This window comes from Medicago truncatula, chromosome 1 (genome assembly GCF_003473485.1).
Source record: "Medicago truncatula cultivar Jemalong A17 chromosome 1, MtrunA17r5.0-ANR, whole genome shotgun sequence".
Taxonomy (NCBI): Eukaryota; Viridiplantae; Streptophyta; class Magnoliopsida; order Fabales; family Fabaceae; genus Medicago; species Medicago truncatula.
The window spans coordinates 43,655,795-43,677,172 of record NC_053042.1 but is presented as its reverse complement, the minus strand read 5'-3'; the positions used below and the strand labels follow the sequence as shown (position 1 = coordinate 43,677,172).

Here is a 21,378-nt window from a genome sequence, read left to right as displayed (position 1 = left end):
TATAAATATTGCGCCCTATATTTATCGTTTAAATATGATAATCGTCCCTGTAATTTGGTCCAGTTTTGATTTTCGTCCCTGTAAAAAAATTTGTTTGAAAAAGGTCTCTGGCCCCACTATTCAGCTGATTTGGCATGTTTTGGCCACGTGGCAGTTGCTGACTATGCAACTTTTGCCACGTGGAGTGCCACAAAATATTAAAATTCTGAAAATTGTTTTTAAAATAATAAAATAAATTAAAAAACAATTTAAAAAATCTGAAAATAAATTTTAAAATATTAAAATAATTTTCTGATTTTTTTTATAGTTTTAAAATAAAATTAATTTTTTTGCAAAATAATAAATTTTTTAAAATTAAAATTTTCGTAAAAGAACAAGAAATTAGAAATTTTTTAAAATTATAATTTATTTTAAATTTATAACTTTTGAAAATATAATTGTCATTATTTTCGAAAAAAATTTAATTTTCACTTTTTTTTTTCAAATTTTTTAATTTTAATAGTTTTTATGTCAAAAAATTAAGTTTTCGAAAATTTTAATTTTCAATTTTTTTTTTCGGAAAATATTTTATGATTTTTAAATTTATTTTCATATTTTTAAATTAAAAAAAAATAATTTTCAGAATTTTATTTTTTAATTACATGGACTGCCATGTGGTAAAAGTTGCACAGTCAGCAACTGCCACGTGGCGAATAACATGTCAAGTCAGACATGAAGTGGGGTCAGGGACCTTTTTCAAACAAAAAAAAATTTACAGGGATGTATTTCAAAAAAAAATAAAAATTACAGGGACGAAAATCAAAACTGACCAAAATTACATGGATGATTATCATATTTAAGCCTATATTTATTAATGGTTTACTAGACAATATTTTTTCTAGAAGCCCAACTCCATTGAGCTGTTTGCACCCCTCAAGACGGGCTTTAAAACAATTGTATTCCAAAAGGAATAAAATGACAACTTGAAAGAAAGAATCTATAGAATGTTACGTTTTAAGAATATGGTAAAGATTAAATGGACCCGTTTTCAATGTTTAGTTAGTTGAGTGAAATGGGAATAAACTATCATTCACAATAAGTATAGGGATTCTATGATGAAAGTTATGGAATTTCTCCTGCATCTAACTAAGGTATGTTTGTTTTTTTTCAAGGAAGAAATTCATTTTATTCCATCAGCTAAAATGTGTCAAATATATGAGGATACATTATCTAGAACATGGGAGCTAGGATTAAACGGGTCTGTCTTAACTGACTCGTAAGCGGCCCCATTCGTTTGCCACCTATTGAACTCGGCGTATTAGTTATCATCTACAAGCATATATAATACAATCAAACACACTATTATCATCTATATTTGAATCAACAATTTTTTTAGAATCAAGAACAAAATCCATGTTGTCGAATTGAAGATCTGAAACTCATTCCAAAGTTGTATGTAGCTCGACGACCTCCCCCACATCAACATCACACAGAGGAGCAAACAAATCCGTTTTAGCAAGAACAAACTAGACCAACATCATTTCTAATACACATCCTCAAACCTACCTTATTAAGCGGAAGAAAGAAAGAGAAAAAAAAAAAGCGTCAATGTTACATCTCCAAACCTACCTTATTTGAAAAGTCTATATTATTTTTAGAGATGTTTATGGGAAGTACAGGTTAATTTTTATTTATTAATTTGGAATGGTGAAAAACCACTCTTTGATTTTCCCTTTTCAGGTAGCGCACACAATATTTTTATTTTAGAAACTACTAAAATAGTAGTATCTCAATTTTATTTAAAAAAATTGATTCTCGTTAGTTTATAAAGCTCAAACAAACACAATTACAACCCATTAAAACTTATTCTTATTTAAAAAAAATAAGCAACAATTAGCCCCTAAATTGCAGTACTAATAATAATGGCTTACCTCCGGTGGCTGATCCGAAAAACTTCTTTAATGGGAAAAAAAATAGTTAAAATGTTATTTTTAAATATAATGGTACAAAATCAAATTAGTAGAAAAAGAAACACAACTCAAGGTCGACCCAAGGGGGCTGCGGCTAAATCAAGGGTTTTAGGCCCTGAAATTCGTAGGTCTTATATTAGACCTCAAATCATTTTAGTTTTATATATGTTTATGTAAGTTCCACCACAAGGCTAGTTAAACGAAGAATTGTAGTTCTTGTTGCAAGTTTGACACCAATGCTTGATTTTTTATTGGATGTATGTAACTTAAGTTATTTTTCTCTTCATATCTATCTATTATATTTCTTAATTCATACCCTCAAACTATCCTTTAGACACGTCATCCAAATTCTACATGAAATTGTCACGTCATCCAAAATCTAATGTGTAGCTGTTATCATTGGTGTTGCTCGCAATAGGTTTCATTCTACTCACATTGGACTAGCTTTTTGATTCGTTAATGGTGTATTTACACATCAGTTGTTGTTGGACTCTTATGATCTGAAATTCGCTTGGTTGTCTTGTTTTTTTTTTTTTTACTGTGTTTTTTTTCTGTTTAGAGATTGGGTGGTATTAGACATGGCCTATTTTGTGGTGGTTGGATTCGTAAACCCGAAAGTATATGGTTTTATAACTCGAAAAGGTGGTTTGGTTAGTAACGTGTTGGACTCATCCCTTAATATGGGTTAAAACGTGTCAGGTTCTGTTAATCCAAAAGGGACCGATTACTAACGTATTGATTCATCCATCGATCTGAGTTTTTACGCACCTGTTTGATGTCTAAAAGGGACCTGAGTTTGGTGTCTAAAAGTCTTGCATTGAGCACTTTTATCCACTTAATATGAAACTCCTAACACCGACATTCTTAAAAGATGACGTCCATAACGATTTTTCTATTGACATTGACCTAATAGCAGTAAATTAATCCATTAGTTGAGAAAGTTTGATGTCCAAAAATCTTACATTAAACACTTTTATCCACTCAATGTGAAACTCTTAACACCGACATTCTTAAAAGATGGCACCCACAACGATTTTTCTATTGACATTGACCTAATAGAAGTATTTCTCTTTGACGACTTCACTCATCTGAAGATTTTTTGATCGTGTAATTCAAAGGAATTATTTAAGAGACTTTGATATGGATTACAGGCTTTGGTAGCTCAATGTATACAAAGTTCAAAGCCTGGCCCAATACTAAGTCTGAAATTCTATGAATATTTACTTCTTACTCCTTAATTTGTACTCCTACCCCATTTTGTTTTTAAAATTCTTATTTTTCCCTTTTCGTTTTTTGAAAAAAAAAATAAAAATGTTTGACGAATTCAAAAATCCATAATCATTAATTCTGCTAATGCCCATATAGATTGTTACTTAATTTTCTCTTGAAATTAACTGATCATTGGTTTCTTTTTTGGATAATAACTCCTTTTGTATATATAATTTTTTGGAATGATTGATTGTAATCTATAAAATGTCCGTGTATTTTCAGAAACGAAATGAAAGCACCAAAGAGTTAACTATTTTCAGCAATCGATAATTAAATAATGCTCAATAATCTATGGCATTATGAAAGCACTAGTTTGATTTTTATTTTTTTAATTTTAAGTTGAAGAACTTATAAAGCAATATATATAGCTGATAGTCCGATAACATATGCAGATTCAGCACTGAGATTTTAACTTGAACTTTTCACGTACATGAAGATATAATACTCAGATTCCATTTACCACAAAATCCACTGACATATTTTGTTTGATAAATAGTCTGTACCAAGTACCGACCATAATCTAATTAAGTTGTGACAACCACATATATTTCCACACGTTTAAACCTGTGTTCTGAGCATACTATAAATAGTTCAGAAGTGGGAATATAGTATATATTTAGCATCTGGAAAAATGTTAAGCTAATGTAAGTCATAATCTATTAATAGTTCAGGACTCATTTAAACGTTAATCTGGAAATTAAGGCATAATCTAAATCGAAAATCATGTCGTCTTTAGCTTCTGATTAGTACTGTCCTTGAGAGTAACACTCTTCTTGTTCTAGTACTTTTTTCGTATATATATTCCCATTATTTTCTAGTTCTATCTCTTCCTTACTGCTTTTAGCATATATTGCTCTTATCAAACAATCATAGATAGGCCCGCCCAATATATTGCACTTTAATAATGTATGAAATGATTTTAGTTTTGTTTTAAAATTTATATGAGATATATAAACGTTATTAAGTGATGTACCATTTGTGTAACTTTAAATTGGTGTAATTTGATCTCTCCTCTTCCTAAATATGACACATACATCAATGTCAAAAACAGGCGTTTGTGGAACACTAAATATACTTTTTTTGTGAATCAGTATCATTTGGGCGTAATTACAGAGATTAGTCATTCGAGTTTGGTAGGATCGCAATAGGTGGCATTTTTGTGTGAATCAGTATCATCTGCAACAGAGAGTAATCCTTTGAGATTGGTAGGATCGCAACGGGTGGCAAGTGATTTAACACCGTTACATTCCCAAAACTGGATTTGAACTCAAAACCTCTGGTTAAATCGAAAGAGAGTTTTTATACCGTATCATCTAAGTGTTCTTTGGATAACACCAAATAGTGTCTATGCCTACATATAGATAATTAAGAAGTTCCTTGACCTTCATCCAAGGAAGTGTCTCAAGCCTTAACTTAAGATATGCTTTTGTTTCTTAATTTAAATTTGTCATGTTATCAAATACATCCATAAAAATGGAATGTGGTATCTTTCATGTGGAGTTGAAAAACATTTAGACCTGCCAAAGCTTTATGCCTACTCTGTAATTTGCATGCAATATATATTATAACTGCTAATTAAGTAGTAATATACAGAGTTAGTGTTGCAAAACCATATTATGGTGATAATAAGTATGTAGTTAATTAGATTGCCGGATATATGGACAAAAATATACCTTATGTACGAGCAAGAATCTTATCTTATAGAAAATCTTGGATTCATTATATTTACCTTCACATGTATTGTCTAATAATGCAACTTGTTATGAATAGAAACACACATGCAGAACAGAAACAGTCTCGGGAATCCGCTAAAATTTTCTCTTAAGATCTTATTCTTTTACTATATAGACATCTCATTCAAACAATATGCAATCTTCAACACTATGAATGCAACCTATATATATCCCTTTATCGGAGCTTAGTTTCTACATATAGAAAATTAGCTCAAAACTCTTCCAATACATTACATTACTTCATCAACATTAATCAAAATTAATTCTAGCTAATCATGGACATGATTACAAGGATGGTAAGTGATAAACCTGTGGTGATATTCAGCAAGAGCACATGTTGTTTGAGCCACTCCATTATGACATTGATACGAAGCTTTGGTGCAAACCCAATTGTTTATGAGCTTGATGAGATAACAAATGGGACACAGATTGAAAGAGCACTGATTCAGCTAAGGTACCAACCAAGTGTACCAGCTGTGTTTATTGGCCAACAATTCATTGGTGGCTCTAAAAGAATCATGACCCTTCATCTTCGGAATGAGTTAGTACCTATGCTCATGAATGCCGGAGCTATATGGATTTAATTTGAATCAAATCAAAGATAGCTGTTTGTTACTGATTTCTACATGCACGTATAGCTTATATATCATGGTTATAGATAATGTATGTGATGTGAGCACTTACGCCTTATATATATTATTGCTTTGTTTACATATTAAAAGTTTTATTACTTTATTCTTTTTTTCTTTTCCATTTCACAAAAAACACACTGCTATCTATGTCCAAGTATTCACGTAGGTAATAAGGAGGTTCGATTTACGTATCATAAGTTTGATAAAGATATCTTATGTGTTGGTTGAGTGGTGGGCAAACCGTGAGTTTATAGACCTTTTACCGTGATATTTAGATGTTGAAGTTGAATATGATGTAGGAGGGTTTTTAGGTTTGGCGCTTGCTATTCTACACTTCCGACTGCGTCAATATGTACACTCTACCCCCAACCCCAATGTGATTTTGGTATTTTGAGAAGAAAATGATGTGCAAAAAACACAAGTCAAAGGTTAAAGCGGTTCCGAAAATGTAGGAAATAGGTATGACGAGAATGTGATATGTGATGCGTTTGAAAATTTCAGAGGACTAAAAATTTATTTAACTTATATAATAGGACAGACCTTTCTTTAGTTCACGACACTTTCCATGCAAAATGATTAAATTTGTTTGCAACTTTTTTTATCAAAATTTAGCTGCAATTTTTAACCTTAAATCTTACTCTTTTTTTTTTTTGAGCAAGTGGTGAAGTGATTTTATTTTAAATTTTTTACCTCTTCGGTTTTTTTAATAACTACAAGAAAATCAGGGATTTGCTACGAGATGTTCGTAGCTAACACGTAGCTAATTTCTAGCAAAGTCATTTACCTACCATTTAGTCGTGATTTAGCTGTCATACTGGCCGTAGCATGGATTGGGGCGGCAAATTGCCTAGCAAAATATTTCCTAGCTAATTGGCAACTAATATTTAGAAATTCCTAGCTATTTTGAAACTAATACCTGGCAAAAAAAACACCTTCAACGGCAAGCATCCTTTCTTTCATATGCGCTCTGTGAGAAGCTTCTCGCTGTCCAAAATTTAAGTTTCCTGACTGTTTGGCTTGGATATTGCCATAATAATTTTAAAGTAAATCTCTAGCCGAAAGTTCCTAGCAATTTCATAGTTTCTTGCTAACTATTTATATTATTATGATTTAATTTTTCTAGGGTATCTAACCAAAAAGTGATTGAGCTAGATTGTGAAAAATATACTTAAAATGTCGATAAATAATTATTTTCACAATCACTAATTATTAGTGTACGCTTGCACTATCCAATCTTGTACATTTTTAAAAACTGCACTATTTTCATAAGTTGACCTGCTACTACAATATATTCTCTATGCTGTTTTCATAAGTTGGCATGCTTATTGACTATGTTTTATCTAGAACTAGGTAAGAAAAGCAATAACGACCAAACTTTTAGAAATTATTATATAGGTCAAATATTTCCCTGGGTTCTTTAAGTTTCACGTTTGTTTTAGATAGATCTTTTAAGTTTATAAGGTTTCAGATAGGTCCTTTATGTTTTGAGTTTGTTTTAGATAGGTCATTTAAGTTTCTAAGGTTTCAGATAGGTCCTTTTAAGTTTCGAGTTTGTTTCAGATAGGTCCTTTCTATCAACCTCCGTTAAGCCAAAGTTGATTTGATAGAAAGGACCTATCTAAAACAAACTCGAAACTTAAAGGACATATCTGAAACTTTAAAAACTTAAAGGACCTATCCAAAACAAACTCGAAACTTAAAGGACTTATCTGAAACCTTAGAAACTTAAAGGACCTATCTGAAACAAACGTGAAACTTAAAGAACCTAGGGAGGTATTTGGCTTATTATATATTAAAATATATTCTCAAATCAGTTAACATTAAGTAACTAACAGTGCCTATCATCTGCAGTAAATGTACATATCATCTTTCTTTCCTCTTCTGCCCTCACTTGTACCTCTCATAATCTTTCTTTCCTCTTCTACATTGTCCTCACTTGTTTCATCATTAACAGAGTCATTAGTTTCTCTACGCGAGTGAGGTCCCTGAGAATTATCAAAAGCCACAATTATAACAGCCTCGATGTTAATAAAATTGCTTTGAGAATTTAATAACTGCAGATAAGAGAGCTAACCTTATAAGGGCGAGGGAGATACCCAACTGGTCTTGGAAAAGAGCCATTAGCTTTTTGTTGTTCGCAAATGCACTCCACCCAATTATGAGCAAATGTCTCTGTGGCTTCCCTGCTTACAAGAACAGGGTAAATCTAAACCCCCTCCAAGCATTCATATAAAACAGATCAGTGATAAAATACTATGGCAAAATCCATCAAACATTCTTAGAACTAACAGACATTTTAGTGAAATATCATGAACAGGCATAGTTGAAGGTGAATCACATGATCGAGATTAGATAAATAGATGAAATCTTAGTGAAATCACCATGAACACATTACAAATTGAGATTACGAACCCTAAGATGAAGGATCCAAGATGAATGCAATGATGGATGTTGAACAGAATATTCAGCAGAGAGATAGAAAGTGAAAATGGACCTCAAAATTCCATCAAAATGCATTCCATGGTTCGTATGATATATTCCAAGCTAGAAAAGCTACCAAGTAACTAAGGGTAATAAAGCACTGTGGCATCCATTACACTAAAAATTGTAAAAAAAACTGAAAATGAAACCAAGTTTGTAAAGAAGTTTATGAGATATTAATGACCTGAAATTCAGAAAGCTTTCCTTCATCCAACAATTTGAAAAGGGCAAAACCTGCTGGTGTTTCAAATAATACAAGCATCTTATCACTTTTCCAACAAACCTGAAAAACAAAGTATCAAAATAAATCCTTTTCCAATAAGCAAACGATCAGAGAAAAAATCAAACGTATCCACCTTATATATGTTATGGTGTGCTTCATTACTAAGAGAAGCACAAAAATTGAGGCTTAGGTGCATGGAAGATTTTCAATTAACATAAGTTATAATGGAGTGCCAATAATACTATACATCTGCAAAGGGTATCCTCTGACAGATGTTACACACTTAGAAGACATTTAGTTTAGAAGCACATACCATTGGGGGTATCAACACCTCCTGCGTGTTCTTGGTGAAATATCCCGTTGGAAATGGAAAGGTGGTGTTGTCGAGGCAGACCTTGAGATGGCTAAGAAGTGTCACGAGATGTGTTCCTTTTATGTTATGTAGCTTAGAAGTAGTATTTTCACTTTTCATTCTCAAGAACTAAGAAAAAAGTGTTTTATGTTTGAGTTTAGAAGTAGTATCTTTACTTCAGTATTTAGTTTAGTTTCTCTACAATGAATGACACAAATGTTTCACTTTCTGTAGCAACTATTGCTATAGCACTTGTGATAATTATCTTTAATGTTGATCAAACACGTTATTCCACTTGTGTTCTTTTAGATATGCAGGTTTTGATTCAATCTCTTTCTCTTTTATGTTTTTGAAAGTTATAAGGTTAAATTATAGTAACAGTCAGTAAACCAGTCACATTTAACAAGATCATTGCAAAGATCACATCAGCATGCAGGCATAACACATGAGTCAGGTTGATTAAAATCATTCAGATTTAGCTCGCAAAAACTCATCACCAGCAGGTAGTCTGATAGCAACACAAGTCTAAGACCTGATGCCGACAAAGATGGCATTAAAAGTTGTACTTCAAAATAAATAATGAAACGTATAAGCTCATCAGTTATAGTAATACATATTATGATATTGTGCTATGCCAATAACCGCTCACTAAACTATGTATAGACAGACCATAATAATGGTTATAGAAATATCAAATGATGAACTCGCTAAACAGTCCAAGTAGTTCTACAAATTCAGAAGGAAAAAAAAAATTGCAGCAGGGATTTCAGCTCATCATGGATTCTAACAACCTCAAAATTAAGTCAAAATTCTAACAACCTCAAAATCTGGATGAGCTGATTTTTGCTGATGAACCTGCAATATCAAAGTCACATTGATAAAATTCACGGTGTCTTCCTTTAGATGGTTTGTCGCTTCCGTAGACCTTAGCTATTTGATACCTTTTCAAAGATGTCAGACCATTCATTGCCACAAACCTGGCAAATGGAACTGTCAATTCATACCTCAAAGAAAAGAGCTCCGCACCCTGTCAAACAGGTTGATTACCAGTTAGCATGAACTGAAACTCAACTTTATCTAAGGATTTGGTGGGAACAAATCCTTAATGGTGGTCTGGCACAAAAAGCAGAAATCTAGATTCAGGAAAATGTTCCACAGTTCATTCTCCACAAGGATGCACCTAATTGTATCATTAGGGAAAAAGCAAATTTCAAAAAAAATAAAAATAATAGTTGAATACTTTTAGTCAATTGGCAGCCAATATACCGAGAATTAGCTGTGAATACAATCCATATCAAAATTTTGGTAGCCAGATAGATAGAAGAATTACCTCATAACTTCCATAACATTCAAAGGATTCCAGCCATTTTTCTTTGATGGTAATTCATGTTTGATCTTGCTGTCAAAAGTTCTAGTCTTTGTATCCTCTCATTGTTAATAATCTCATCAAACTCAGGACTTAGACCAGGGAGACAAGACAACCATCCTCACCCATACATCTTTTTCCATCCTTAAATGAAGAGCAAGGTAAGGTCCTTTGCTTTTCATTCTCTCTGCAATCTTGTTACCAAGTTCCTCAATGGGCTCAGCAAATCTTAATGCATTAAAAGCTACCTGAAAATTTAGATGACAATTTTCACAAACTGCAATTACTTGTCATATAAATAAATTTCTTAGTCCTTCTAAGTACTCTCTTGGCTTTTCCTCGCGGTATGCTTAGTCTCACATCCCCTGATGATATGATCTGATATAGTATAAATAGTGCTTATAGAGATTAATTAGTCTTCAGGTTACAGCTTGTGAAGTTGAGTTAGGGCCTAACTTATTTTCACGAACGCAATCATCAATCAAAATACTCTTCCTCGTGTTTCGACAAATAGCATTTTTCTTTTTACTTTCTAAAACCATACAAGAAAAGAAGAATCTTTGATATACCTTCAACGAAGCTTCTGAAGATCAGAAGGAAGATCCTTTGAAAGCCTCAAGTCCAAGCCACGTAAAAGCAAAACACCTTCTCTATTGAGCTGAATAGTACAACAAGGATCATATCATATATAATGAGAAAGGTCTTTTACAACAGCATCAACACCATAATCTTTCCAAACAAGATAAAAAATAAGCAAAAGCTTGTAGTATTTTGTCTACTCAAAAATGGCAGGCAACAAATTTGTAGGTACAAGGGTAGCCTCTGATTATATTAATTTCAGTGTCATACTTAAATAACCAATGTAGCGGTAACACTTCAGATTGAAGACGCGTTTGGTGTATGACACTAACAAAACACCGACACATATTGCTTCAATCAATTATTCTCTTTTCTCAAATTATTGCTAATGTCGGCGTGTCAATATCGGTATTGTGTCCGATGACCTTGTCTGAAAATGACATCTATGAAAATTTTCCACAGATGTACACTGTAGGACTCAAAATTATTCACACAGGAACAAGTAAACAAACCAAAAAACAGTGAACTATTCTTACTCTTCTGAGATATCTTGCACGGATCCAACTGGGAGTGGCATGAAGTGGAGACCAGCAATGTCTCACCATTGAGGAGGCAGGCGCGACCAATGAGGAGGCTTTAGGTGGAACCGATGAGGAGGCAGCAGCGAAATGTGGACGATGGCTAGTGTTCTTCATACTCTTTCAAATTCTTCAACCTGTTTATATAGTAATAATGAATCACATCAAATTAGTTAGAACATTATTGTCTCACCATTTCAAATCAGCAATATTTACGATTCAAAATACGAGCACAATAGAAAGGCATGGTTACCATGTTGATTTTATTGTTACTTGGTAATGGAATGCTTAAGAAAGGAAATCCAAATCAAGATGATAGCCTCTAAATATAAGTCTTAGTTGTAAATGTCACGTATACTATTAAGAAAAGTATGTAGTGTAGTTAAAGTGTCGATTTTATCTATAAATATTAATTTGTATTTTGTGCATAATGTACTCAATATTGACTTTTCATATTACTATGCAAATTAGTGATACTAATTAGGATTATGACCATAAAAAAATTGATAAGTACTTTTAGAAAGTTGAAAGCGGGTTTATATTATTTAAGGATAATTTTTTGATCATGCTAACAAGTGTTCTAAGGATATTGTTTAAGAAACGAAAGAAATTTTGTCTTAAAAACACGTGTCTATATATTTAAAGATAACTTGTTAGCATTTTCCTAACCTTTTTCCAATGAATGTTTATAATTAGGGACCGGTGGAGTAAATTGACCTCTCTGTATTCCTATTCACAAATACTATTAAGTCTTTATATTCTATACTAACAAGTTCATTAACATCATTGCTATATATAATGTCATCTTTTAGTTCTAAGACGGTCATTTTTTACATTTTCGCACTAATGGTTTTAAATTAAATTTTGGTTGTGGTCATGGTAGCGGTCATAAACCTTTATATTGCGGTAAAACATGAACCACGATATATCAAAGGTTAAAATAAATATTGTTACGTGGTGTAACGTTTTTACCTTTCTCAAATGGGAAAAAGGGGAAAACAGAGAATGTGTACTAAATGCACCTGCACTTATTTTATAGCCAATGATGATTCAATATGTGTGATATATCATAGCTTAATCCTGAAATGATTTTCACTATGCAATTCGCAAATGGACTTGAGATAACATAACATTAGTTTTAATTTCAAGTAATAAAATTTGCAATAGTAAATACAAAGCCAATCTTAACATAGCAAAGAAGCACCCATAAGTTACTCATGATTCATTATTATGTAAAAGCATAATATTGGTGGTTACTATCAAGCAATATCACAAAAAGAATATTGGGAATTAATCCACCAATGACAACTCTTAAAACCTTTTTCTGTTTTAAATATTATTCTAAAACCACCGATCATGAAGCTACAATAAATAGACCTTCTCATGTGCTCAACTTAATCATAATAGCAAAGAAAATTCTTCAAGTCACTCATATATAAAAAGGTACAAATTTGAAATATTTTGTAGCAATGTATATAGTAGCAGCATTGATAGCTGATAAGCCAGTGGTGATATTTAGCAAGAGCAGTTGTTGCATGGGGGATTCTGTGAAAGCTCTGATAAGAAGCTTTGGTGCCAACTCTACAGTTATTGAGATTGACAAAATGGTAAATGGTGAGAAAATAGAAAGTGCATTGGTTCAGCTTGGTTGTCGACCAAGTGTGCCAGCTGTGTTTATAGGACAACAATTTGTAGGTGGTGTTAATCAAGTCATAAGCCTCAATGTCCAAAATAAGCTTGCTCAGTTGCTTTTGAAGGCTAGACCTATTTTTATTTGGGGTCCAATAAGTCGATAGATATATAACTTATGAAGCACAAATACTCTTTGGATTAGGCGCGTTCCGGTGTCAAATATGTATCATGTCTGACATATATGATTAGATTAAAGTATGTTATTTTCTCAAATTATTATTGGTGTCGACGTGTCCGTGTTTGTGTCTGAGTTTTGTGCTTCATAGTATATAACCATATATATGCATGAGTTAATATAATCTTCTCAAGGGGTGTTGTGATCAATACTTTCAGTTCCTAGGTAGGACAATCATGAGAGAGTCTAGTAATAGAGCTTCTACTTCTTATAGCCTAACTACTTGTACTGAATGTTACTAAGCCTAAAATAGTTGTGTTCATAGCATGCCATGTATTATCAAAAAACATAAAGCTCGTTTATAATGTGTGTATTGAGGTTTTCATCATAAAATTTAGTGAAAAGCGTGGAACATGTATGAAGAAACTCTGCTAAGAATGAATGACAGAGTGAAAGATGAAAAGGAAATAAATACGTGCATGGACACATGAAAGATGTCGAGGAATCCACGGTCCCCACTGTGATGCCAAGAGATGACCTTGCACAATTGTCAATACTCACTAGCGTTTACAGTCACTTATTCGGTACTTTAGTCGTTGGATTAATATCATATCGTCTATATTTCAATACAATTTTTACTTTGTTTTATGATAAATAAATAAATATTGAGTTTGAAATATAGAATGTCTGATCTTAACCCAAGAACTACGGATGTGCCGAATACGTGAATGCAACAAACGGTTGACTACATTGAAGGGAACCATAGCTCTAAGTACTTTTCACCTTTGAGTTTTGTATATTGGAAGTAAGGGGCTTGCGATGTGATTTGAATTGATTTTTAGTCAAAAAATTATTTTATTCAATGATAAAATTATATGCAGTTTAGTTCAGTTTCGATGACTCGTTTATAAAAATTTGACCCAATTTAGTCCAATTAAATTTTGTTTAATATATAATGGTTGATGTGTATTCAAATTACAATTGCAAAAAGTTCTTTTAGGCTCTGTTTGGTAAAAATAGCGGATAGCTGATAAGCTAGCTGATAGCTTTTAGCTGATAAGCTAACTGAAGTGTTTGGTAAAAATAACAGTTCAACTAGCTGATAAATGTAAAATGACATAAAGGATATTCTTAATTCATAATAAAAATTATATCATTAATTTAAATATTTGTAATTTTGTAAACTAATTTTTCTTTAAAAAAATACTTTAAATTTATTAATTTAATATATCCTATGTATTATAAATTAAATTAAATTTTATTCACTAAAATTTTATCTTATATTTATTATCATTTAAGTGTTTTCACTTTATAAAGAAAATAACATTTACCTCAAAAACAAAAAAAAAAAAGGTAGCACTAATAGAGTAATACTAATAACAGAGAATAAAGAAAATAACACTTACCTCAAAAAAAAAAAAAGTAACACTAATAGAATAATAGTATTTTGTTTCGTAATAAAAAAAACGAAGGTATATATTTTTTCAAAAAAAAAAAAAAAGGTCGGCTGATATATATACAAAAATTGGAATAAAGGGATTGTAGTCTTTATTACGTAGCTTATTATAAAAATTATAATGGATAAAAATACAATTTAAATGAAATAATAAGGGTAAAATTGGAAGAAAATGTGAGAAGCTATAAGCTCAAACGCTACTTGGAATAGCTTCTGAAAAATAGCTTATAAGCTCGTGAAATAAGCTATAAGCTCATGGTGAAAAAGTGTTACCAAACAGAGCTTTTTTTGTCAAACGAGCTTATAAGCTATAAGCTAAAAGCTAAAAGCTCTTTTATGGGGTTAACCAATCAGACCCTTAATATAATAAGTAAACTAAAGTCTTATTGTTTGTGAGAAATACAAGTGAGAGAAAGACAAATGAAATATTACGGTTCTTTTGTTTAGAACATCAAAGAAATAGAGAAGAGAGATCAAATCGGTTTCTTCTTAGATTCTTTTTTGGGTAAATACCTCTTTTCGTCCATGTAATATTAGCGAATTTCGGTTTTAGTCCCTGTAAATAAAAAGATTTAGATTTTGTCCCTGTAATTTCAGATTCTTCCACTTTTGGTCCTTTCATCACGTCAGCAAAATCTGCATCAATTACGTCCTTGTAATTTTAGATTCCTCCCACTTTTGATCCCTGTAATTTCATATTCCTCCACTTTTGATCCCTCATTTTACGTGCCATGTATGCAGATTCTGCTAACGTGGTGGAATGAGGGATCAAAAGTGGAAGAATCTGAAATTACAGGGACAAAATCTAAATCTTTTTTTTTACAGGGACTAAAATCGAAATTCGCTAATATTATATGGACGAAAAGAGGTATTTACCCTTCTTTTTTTAAGAAGTCAAATTAGCCTACCAAAATTAACATCATAAATAACATTTAAGAGGTGTCATAGGTGACATGATAACATATGGCTCATAAGACTTGAATCAACCGCCCTTACATAATCTGCCACTGTTTTTACACTTGCAAAATATACCATTGATAAACACATTTTTTACATCATATATATCTGATCGAATTTGAAACTTATCTCCTTCCTTCAAATAATATATGCAAGTTATTTTATAAATATGTTTTTTTTCTACCAATTTCAAATCTAATCTAATAAAAAAAATACAATATATAATGTTTGCACACAAAAAATATATATATTATGCTTGGATGAAATAGTTGATTTTTCATTTGTATTTGACTTGTGTGTATCGATCAGTTATCACAAATGACTTCATGGCCCAATGGATAAGGCGCTGGTCTACGGAACCAGAGATTCTGGGTTCGATCCCCAGTGAAGTCGGAATTTAAATTTTTTGTTTTTTTTGTTACTACATTTCACTATTGTTTTGACATGGCAATATCATTTTGCTAGCTTGTTATCGTTCGTGATTAGAGCTTATAATTCTTAATCAGAGGATAATCAAATACAAAGACTATATATATATATATATATATTAATGGTGTTGTAATTCTTAATCAGATTATAATCTAATAGTGCCATTAACCAAACAAAGCAAATCCAAGAACAAGGAAAAAAAACTATGGAAAACTTAAAAATAAACACAATCACTCTATGCAACATATAAACTATACATAATCTCATTACATGTTAAACATTTACTTTGTAGTCAAGCAACTGAGTGACGCCTTCTCTTTGGAAAAGGAAACCGACTCTCCGAACCAACGCCATTCGCCTTAATACCATTCATCCGAAACAATGCATTAAGCTTACTTAATTTCTTGGTGAATGATTTGAAGAGTTTATTAGCAGGATGAGACTTAACAAGCTCTTGTTTCATAGAAACATGATCTTTCTCCAAATCAGTGAGTCTCATTCTCATTCTTGTTACTTCGAGTTTCAGCTCACGGTTCTCTCTTCTAACTGATGCATAGTTATCTCTAGGTGACATTGCTCCACTTCCTGCACCACTGCCTGAACGTTGAGGGAATTGACCGTTAAGTCCACCAAAAAGTAGTTGATTGTGTCCTCCTCCGTTCATAGCGTTGCGTAGACGGATTTGTTCGAAGTATAGAACTTGTACTGCCATTTGAACTGGTAGTCTTTCATTTTGTGCTGCATGGCTGCATGCTTCTTGTGATAGTTTCTGACAGTCGATAGTTTTGCATAATCGGTACCTCTCTGACTCCTTCATGTTTGGATGAACCTATGAAACATAGTAGAAAGTATCGAGTCAATCACAAAAATTGTTTTGAAATCAACTTTGTCGTGAAATTGTTAATATTCCAAAATAGTTGAAATGGAAATAGCTCATCCTATTAGTCTGATGAGTCGGCCAATTTAGTCTTTGAAATTGTCCGACAGAGACTAATGTGATCGAAAATTTTCAATTTTGTTACTTTTAGAGGTCAAATTGTCTGACCCTGATAATTTGAGGGACTAAATTGATTGTTGATTTATTTGAAAGAAAAAACTACTCACCTTAAGGAAGATATCGACTGCTCTATAGAGTCCATCGCTTACAATTCGCGCATGATCAGGAAGTAACTCAGCAAGTGAAATGAACTTTGATGGAAGCAAGTTTGGGTCTAAAGCTACTTCAGCAAGATAGTTATCCAGCAATTTGGATACCTTAAGAATTGAGCTTTGTTTTGGCGATCCTGGGCTATCAAAATCATAAACCATTTCAGTTTCATCTCTCATTCGGCTATCGTCCTCATCCTCCTCATCCAAGTTAAGAAAAATGGAAAAAATCCTCACAATTGAGTCTGTATCATAGATAGTACTGCTGTGGTTATTGTTTTGATATAAACTTGTTGGAATCAGAATATCTTCAAGAATTGCTTGGTCAAGTTGCAGACCAATCCTTCTCTCCAAATCAGATCTACAAGAAGTAGATACTGATGATGCTATTGCAGATTTCAACAAACTTGAGAGAAAAGCTATTGGAATCTGACTTTTCCTTGATTGAGTTGGTAGTAAACTAGTTATTGTTTCAACAAGGACCCTTTGTTTCTTCAAAAATTCTAAATCAAGTAAATTTCCTTTGACTACTTGAAGAGAATTATGTGCATAGTTTATCAAAATTTTGCTGATAATGTCTTGTTTAAGACCCTTTGACTTCATTGCAGATAAAACTCTTTTGAAGAAATCAAGATTAAGAACAGTAAGAGATTTTCCCCACCATTCTGAAGGTGTTTCAGGTTCAATGATTTTAGAAGGAAAACTATGGTCTAGTTTTTGCAAACCAGAAGCAAGTTGCTCTTTGCACACATTACTTGAAATTGCATTGATTAATCTGTTAGCAAGGCTAATCTCTTCAGAAATTGGTAGGAGAGTTTCACATCGGTGAAGAACGGATATTGAGTTTGCTGTGCTTGAAAGCACCGTCTCTTTTAGATATGATTCGGCTCGCGTCAACAAGTTTTTCTCGGCGAATTCTTCTGTCATTTCTAGAAAATGGGCTATGCATCTTAGCATAGCAACATTGGAGAGAGTGAACTCGATGCTAATTCCATAACAGAATTTTGCAGCTAGCTCAAATGCCTCCACACCACCTGGTACATTAGGGAAACTTATGCGCGAAACTTTAGAATCTTTTGATTCTAACAATAGTTTCCTAATTCTTCCACTCCTAGAAACTAGAGGAAACTGTAGGAAAAAAAAAGTTGCAAACAACATATTAGTACTTCAATATTATCTCTCTTTTCATTTTAGAAAGAAAAAAAAACAAACATGGAGCATTATTTTCATGGTTTTATGATCAATTATCAGTAAGGTAAAACTCATGCATGTTGGCATATTCTATACAGAAAAAAATGTCATGTATATATTTATCAAAGAACACTATGCTGAATATGCAGTAACATATAAGAAAGGAAGCTTGTTTTTTTTACCTTGTGAAGTGCAAAGCATGAAGCTCCTATTTCGATGCTAAGATCACTAGAGACATCAGATATCGGCCTGTAATACACAAACCTAGCTGAATAATTGCATATGGTAGACATGGAAAATTCAATATAAAGTAGTGGCAACTGAAGCAGCTATATATACATATTACCAAAGTGCAATTATATTAGAGACCTTAGAATAGTCTTATGCTGCAGCATGTATATGATATTAGGTATATAGTGTATGCAATTTAATGTACAAGGTGGAGTTCAATGTATGTGTTTTGTTAACCACAAACAGAAAAACAAAGTAATCTTGCAAGATCAAGTACGTAGATGAGAATGGTCCCAATTCAATAAATACATAATTTGAGTGGGACTACTTAGTCTTTAACATTGCCTTAGACAATATTTTTTATAGGGAAATGTTAATGGTTAGTTTGTTAAAGGGAGAAGAAAATTATTAACAGCATGGATCGAACCCTAAACCTCCTTTTTAAACTCCTTCAGCGTCTCAACTCGTATCACTGTGTTACACCTTCAGAGACTTATATAGTTACACGAGTTAAAGTATAATTAAAAATATTGTGGAATATGTTATTATGGCACTGTAGTGAAACACTGGAACCCATTAATCTAAATCATTGATGAGTAAAATTCACTGATAAGAAAGGGAAAGGATTTGTGCCACACAAGTATTGTCATATTGATGTTTAAGGCTATGTACAGCCAAAATGTTTTCTTATAGTCGGTGACATCTTATTAGACACACTCTACTAACATAGCCTTATAGAGGCTACCTAAAGATAATAAACATACGTGAATAATTGCAGACAAATGTTAATTGGAGTTTTCATAAAAGACACGTGGGATTTTGACATTCACCACGCTGCAACACCATAGTATGGTTCTGTCTAGAGTGTACATAATTACATCAAAGTCAATGTCACGTGTTAAGCTTAATTTATCTGCCAATTTCAATGTTTAAACGATACCATGATGGTTGAAACTGAACGTGTTACTTTTCCTACCACCATAAGTTTGCATAGGTTATGAATATGTTAACCAAATTAGATGGGAAACTCTATTGCACCGATATTTCTGATCGAAGATGTATTTGGTATCATGTACATTAAATAATAACATACATTTAATTAATTTACATAAATTATTACAAATTTTGACATATCGACGTGTCAGTTTGTCTATGTGAATGCTTCTGGAGGGTTGGAAATTAAAATAAGCACACAAGGGATGAACTAAGTAACACATGAGCAACACTACAAGACAAAAGAAAAAGTTTCCCAGCTGGTACCTTCAGAATCAAATGGGAAAAGGACAGTTGAATTAATTGTAGAATGTAGACCCACAAAAATGAAACCAAGAAGTATTAACCTTAGAGAATTTGAATCCAATTATTAGACCAAAATCTACTTCTAGGCATGTGATAATGACAATACAGAGGGAAAAAAATTAAGATTTGTTCTTAAAGTTTATATTATAGTGGGTCATTACTCATTAGATCAATTTTTGTCTTTCTGCCTAATTTCTATTCATTGAGTCCTCACTACATTTATTCTCTTCACCTTAGAAAAAGAAAAATCACCCTAATGTATCCGGTGAGTTTGACAAAATTACGATGAGACTGTGATTTTGCCGACATATGATTCTACAAACTCACCGCGGTCCAAAAACATTCATATAAAACCAAAAATGAATAGTAAAAACACACAAGAAACAGAATATTACCATTCAGTAGCATGCCTTATGCTTGAGCTTGGACGAAAGCTCCTCTTCCCTGAAACACTAGGCTTAAATTCACCTACAGTGACAACTCCCATTTCCACAAAATCTGGCAAATTTTGATACCTTTGCACCCCACTAGTTTAAGTAATGTCACTCTTTGACTGAAGTCACTATGTTAACAACTCATTCCAAAACAAAACTATGGTGCCATTCTCCTGGTAGATATTCTTTTTGTTGAGAGCCACTTCTTTATTTTCTACCTATGGAAAGTTGTGGAGAATCGAAAACCACATGAGTTCATGCAGTTCTATAGAATTTGAGGTGATTCTGAAACATACTTTATGAGTGTCTATAAATTAATCTAAAGTCAAGGAAAACACAGGTGTGTGTGCTTTTTACTTTTCGGTGAAAAGTGATGAGTAAGTGGACTTTTTCTTTTACATGTTTTTTGTCTTAAGAAATTGCAGGAATCAGGAAGGGTTGCAGCTTGCAGTGCTTTTGGGAGATGTAATAATAGCTTGTTAAACTTAAAGTACTCACATAATATAATTAGTAGTATTAGCATGTACCAATTAACTCCTATTATGTGTGAAGTCATAAAAGTTGAAATTAAATGATGATTTACATTACATGACATAATGACATGACATAATGAGAAGAAGTGAGAACCATGGTACTCCAATCCCATTAGAAGTTATTGAATAAAATGATATGTATCACGGTGGATTTGTCGAAATCACAGTGAGAGCCACCGTGATTTTATAAAAGTTACACTATCTAGCTTTTGCAAAATCATAGCTCGACAAACTCACTATTTTTTTACAAGTTGGAGAAGACTGTCTTGGCCTTTGGCAAAGAAAACTACAACTTGAGCAAGTCAAAAAAGGAGGCTAAGTGAAGAGCAATTTTTTTTTACTTTAACCGTTGTGATCCAGAGATTATTTAAGCGGTGCGTAAAATCTAACCAATAATTATTTCAGTTAGAGATTGAACTCAGAAACATGCAATTAATTTGACCTTAAGTGAAGTTCCTTGATTAGCTGAGATAAATTATTTGATTTAATACATATGATATGATGATAAGAATTAAATGAATTAAATAAATATAAGCTCATGATATAGACACTAATGTGTATCAAAATTACTCATGTGACAGCCGTTGGGACAATGATGATCTTAGATTGCATTGATGTGGTGGTCATAATGAGGCCATCAAATTGTTTTGTTGTATGATTTGAGTAGGGTGGTAGGTAATGAGCAATTGAATACAATTTAATTGGCTGTCTCCTTCATTTCATTCTAGTACTA

The 21,378-nt window shown here is 32.4% G+C and overlaps 3 protein-coding genes and 1 non-coding gene across 4 annotated transcripts; 3 read left to right on the top strand and 1 right to left on the bottom strand.

Moving 5' to 3' along the window:
- Positions 1–5,160: 5,160 nt before the first annotated feature.
- On the top strand, positions 5,161–5,587 carry LOC25484772 (monothiol glutaredoxin-S6). Its single transcript, XM_013613758.3, has one exon. It carries the CDS (start codon positions 5,227–5,229, stop codon positions 5,533–5,535), a length of 309 nt encoding a protein of 102 aa, XP_013469212.1. The 5' UTR covers positions 5,161–5,226; the 3' UTR covers positions 5,536–5,587.
- Positions 5,588–12,631: 7,044 nt separating this feature from the next.
- LOC25484770 (monothiol glutaredoxin-S6) lies at positions 12,632–12,958 on the top strand. Its single transcript, XM_013613756.1, has one exon. The coding sequence runs from the start codon at positions 12,632–12,634 to the stop codon at positions 12,956–12,958; it is 327 nt and encodes a 108-aa protein (XP_013469210.1).
- A 2,744-nt stretch (positions 12,959–15,702) lies between these two features.
- TRNAR-ACG (transfer RNA arginine (anticodon ACG)) lies at positions 15,703–15,775 on the top strand. The gene has a single exon. It is a non-coding gene; the product is annotated as a tRNA-Arg (tRNA).
- Positions 15,776–15,936: 161 nt separating this feature from the next.
- On the bottom strand, positions 15,937–20,560 carry LOC25484768 (BTB/POZ domain-containing protein At1g03010). Its single transcript, XM_013613755.3, has 4 exons — positions 20,074–20,560; positions 18,331–18,397; positions 16,916–18,085; positions 15,937–16,640 (listed from the first exon to the last, which is right to left on the bottom strand). The coding sequence occupies exons 1-4, from the start codon at positions 20,163–20,165 to the stop codon at positions 16,104–16,106; spliced, it is 1,866 nt and encodes a 621-aa protein (XP_013469209.1). The 5' UTR covers positions 20,166–20,560; the 3' UTR covers positions 15,937–16,103.
- Between the last annotated feature and the right edge of the window lie 818 nt (positions 20,561–21,378).

Coding starts and splice junctions, on each gene's coding strand:
- LOC25484772 (XM_013613758.3), top strand. CDS start 5,227: ATGGACATGATTACAAGGATGGTAAGTGATAAACCTGTGGTGATATTC.
- LOC25484770 (XM_013613756.1), top strand. CDS start 12,632: ATGTATATAGTAGCAGCATTGATAGCTGATAAGCCAGTGGTGATATTT.
- LOC25484768 (XM_013613755.3), bottom strand. CDS start 20,165: ATGGGAGTTGTCACTGTAGGTGAATTTAAGCCTAGTGTTTCAGGGAAG. Junction 18,398..20,073: donor ATAAGGCATGCTACTGAATG/GTAATATTCTGT, acceptor TGTGTATTACAG/GCCGATATCTGATGTCTCTA. Junction 18,086..18,330: donor CATGCTTTGCACTTCACAAG/GTAAAAAAAACA, acceptor TTTTTCCTACAG/TTTCCTCTAGTTTCTAGGAG.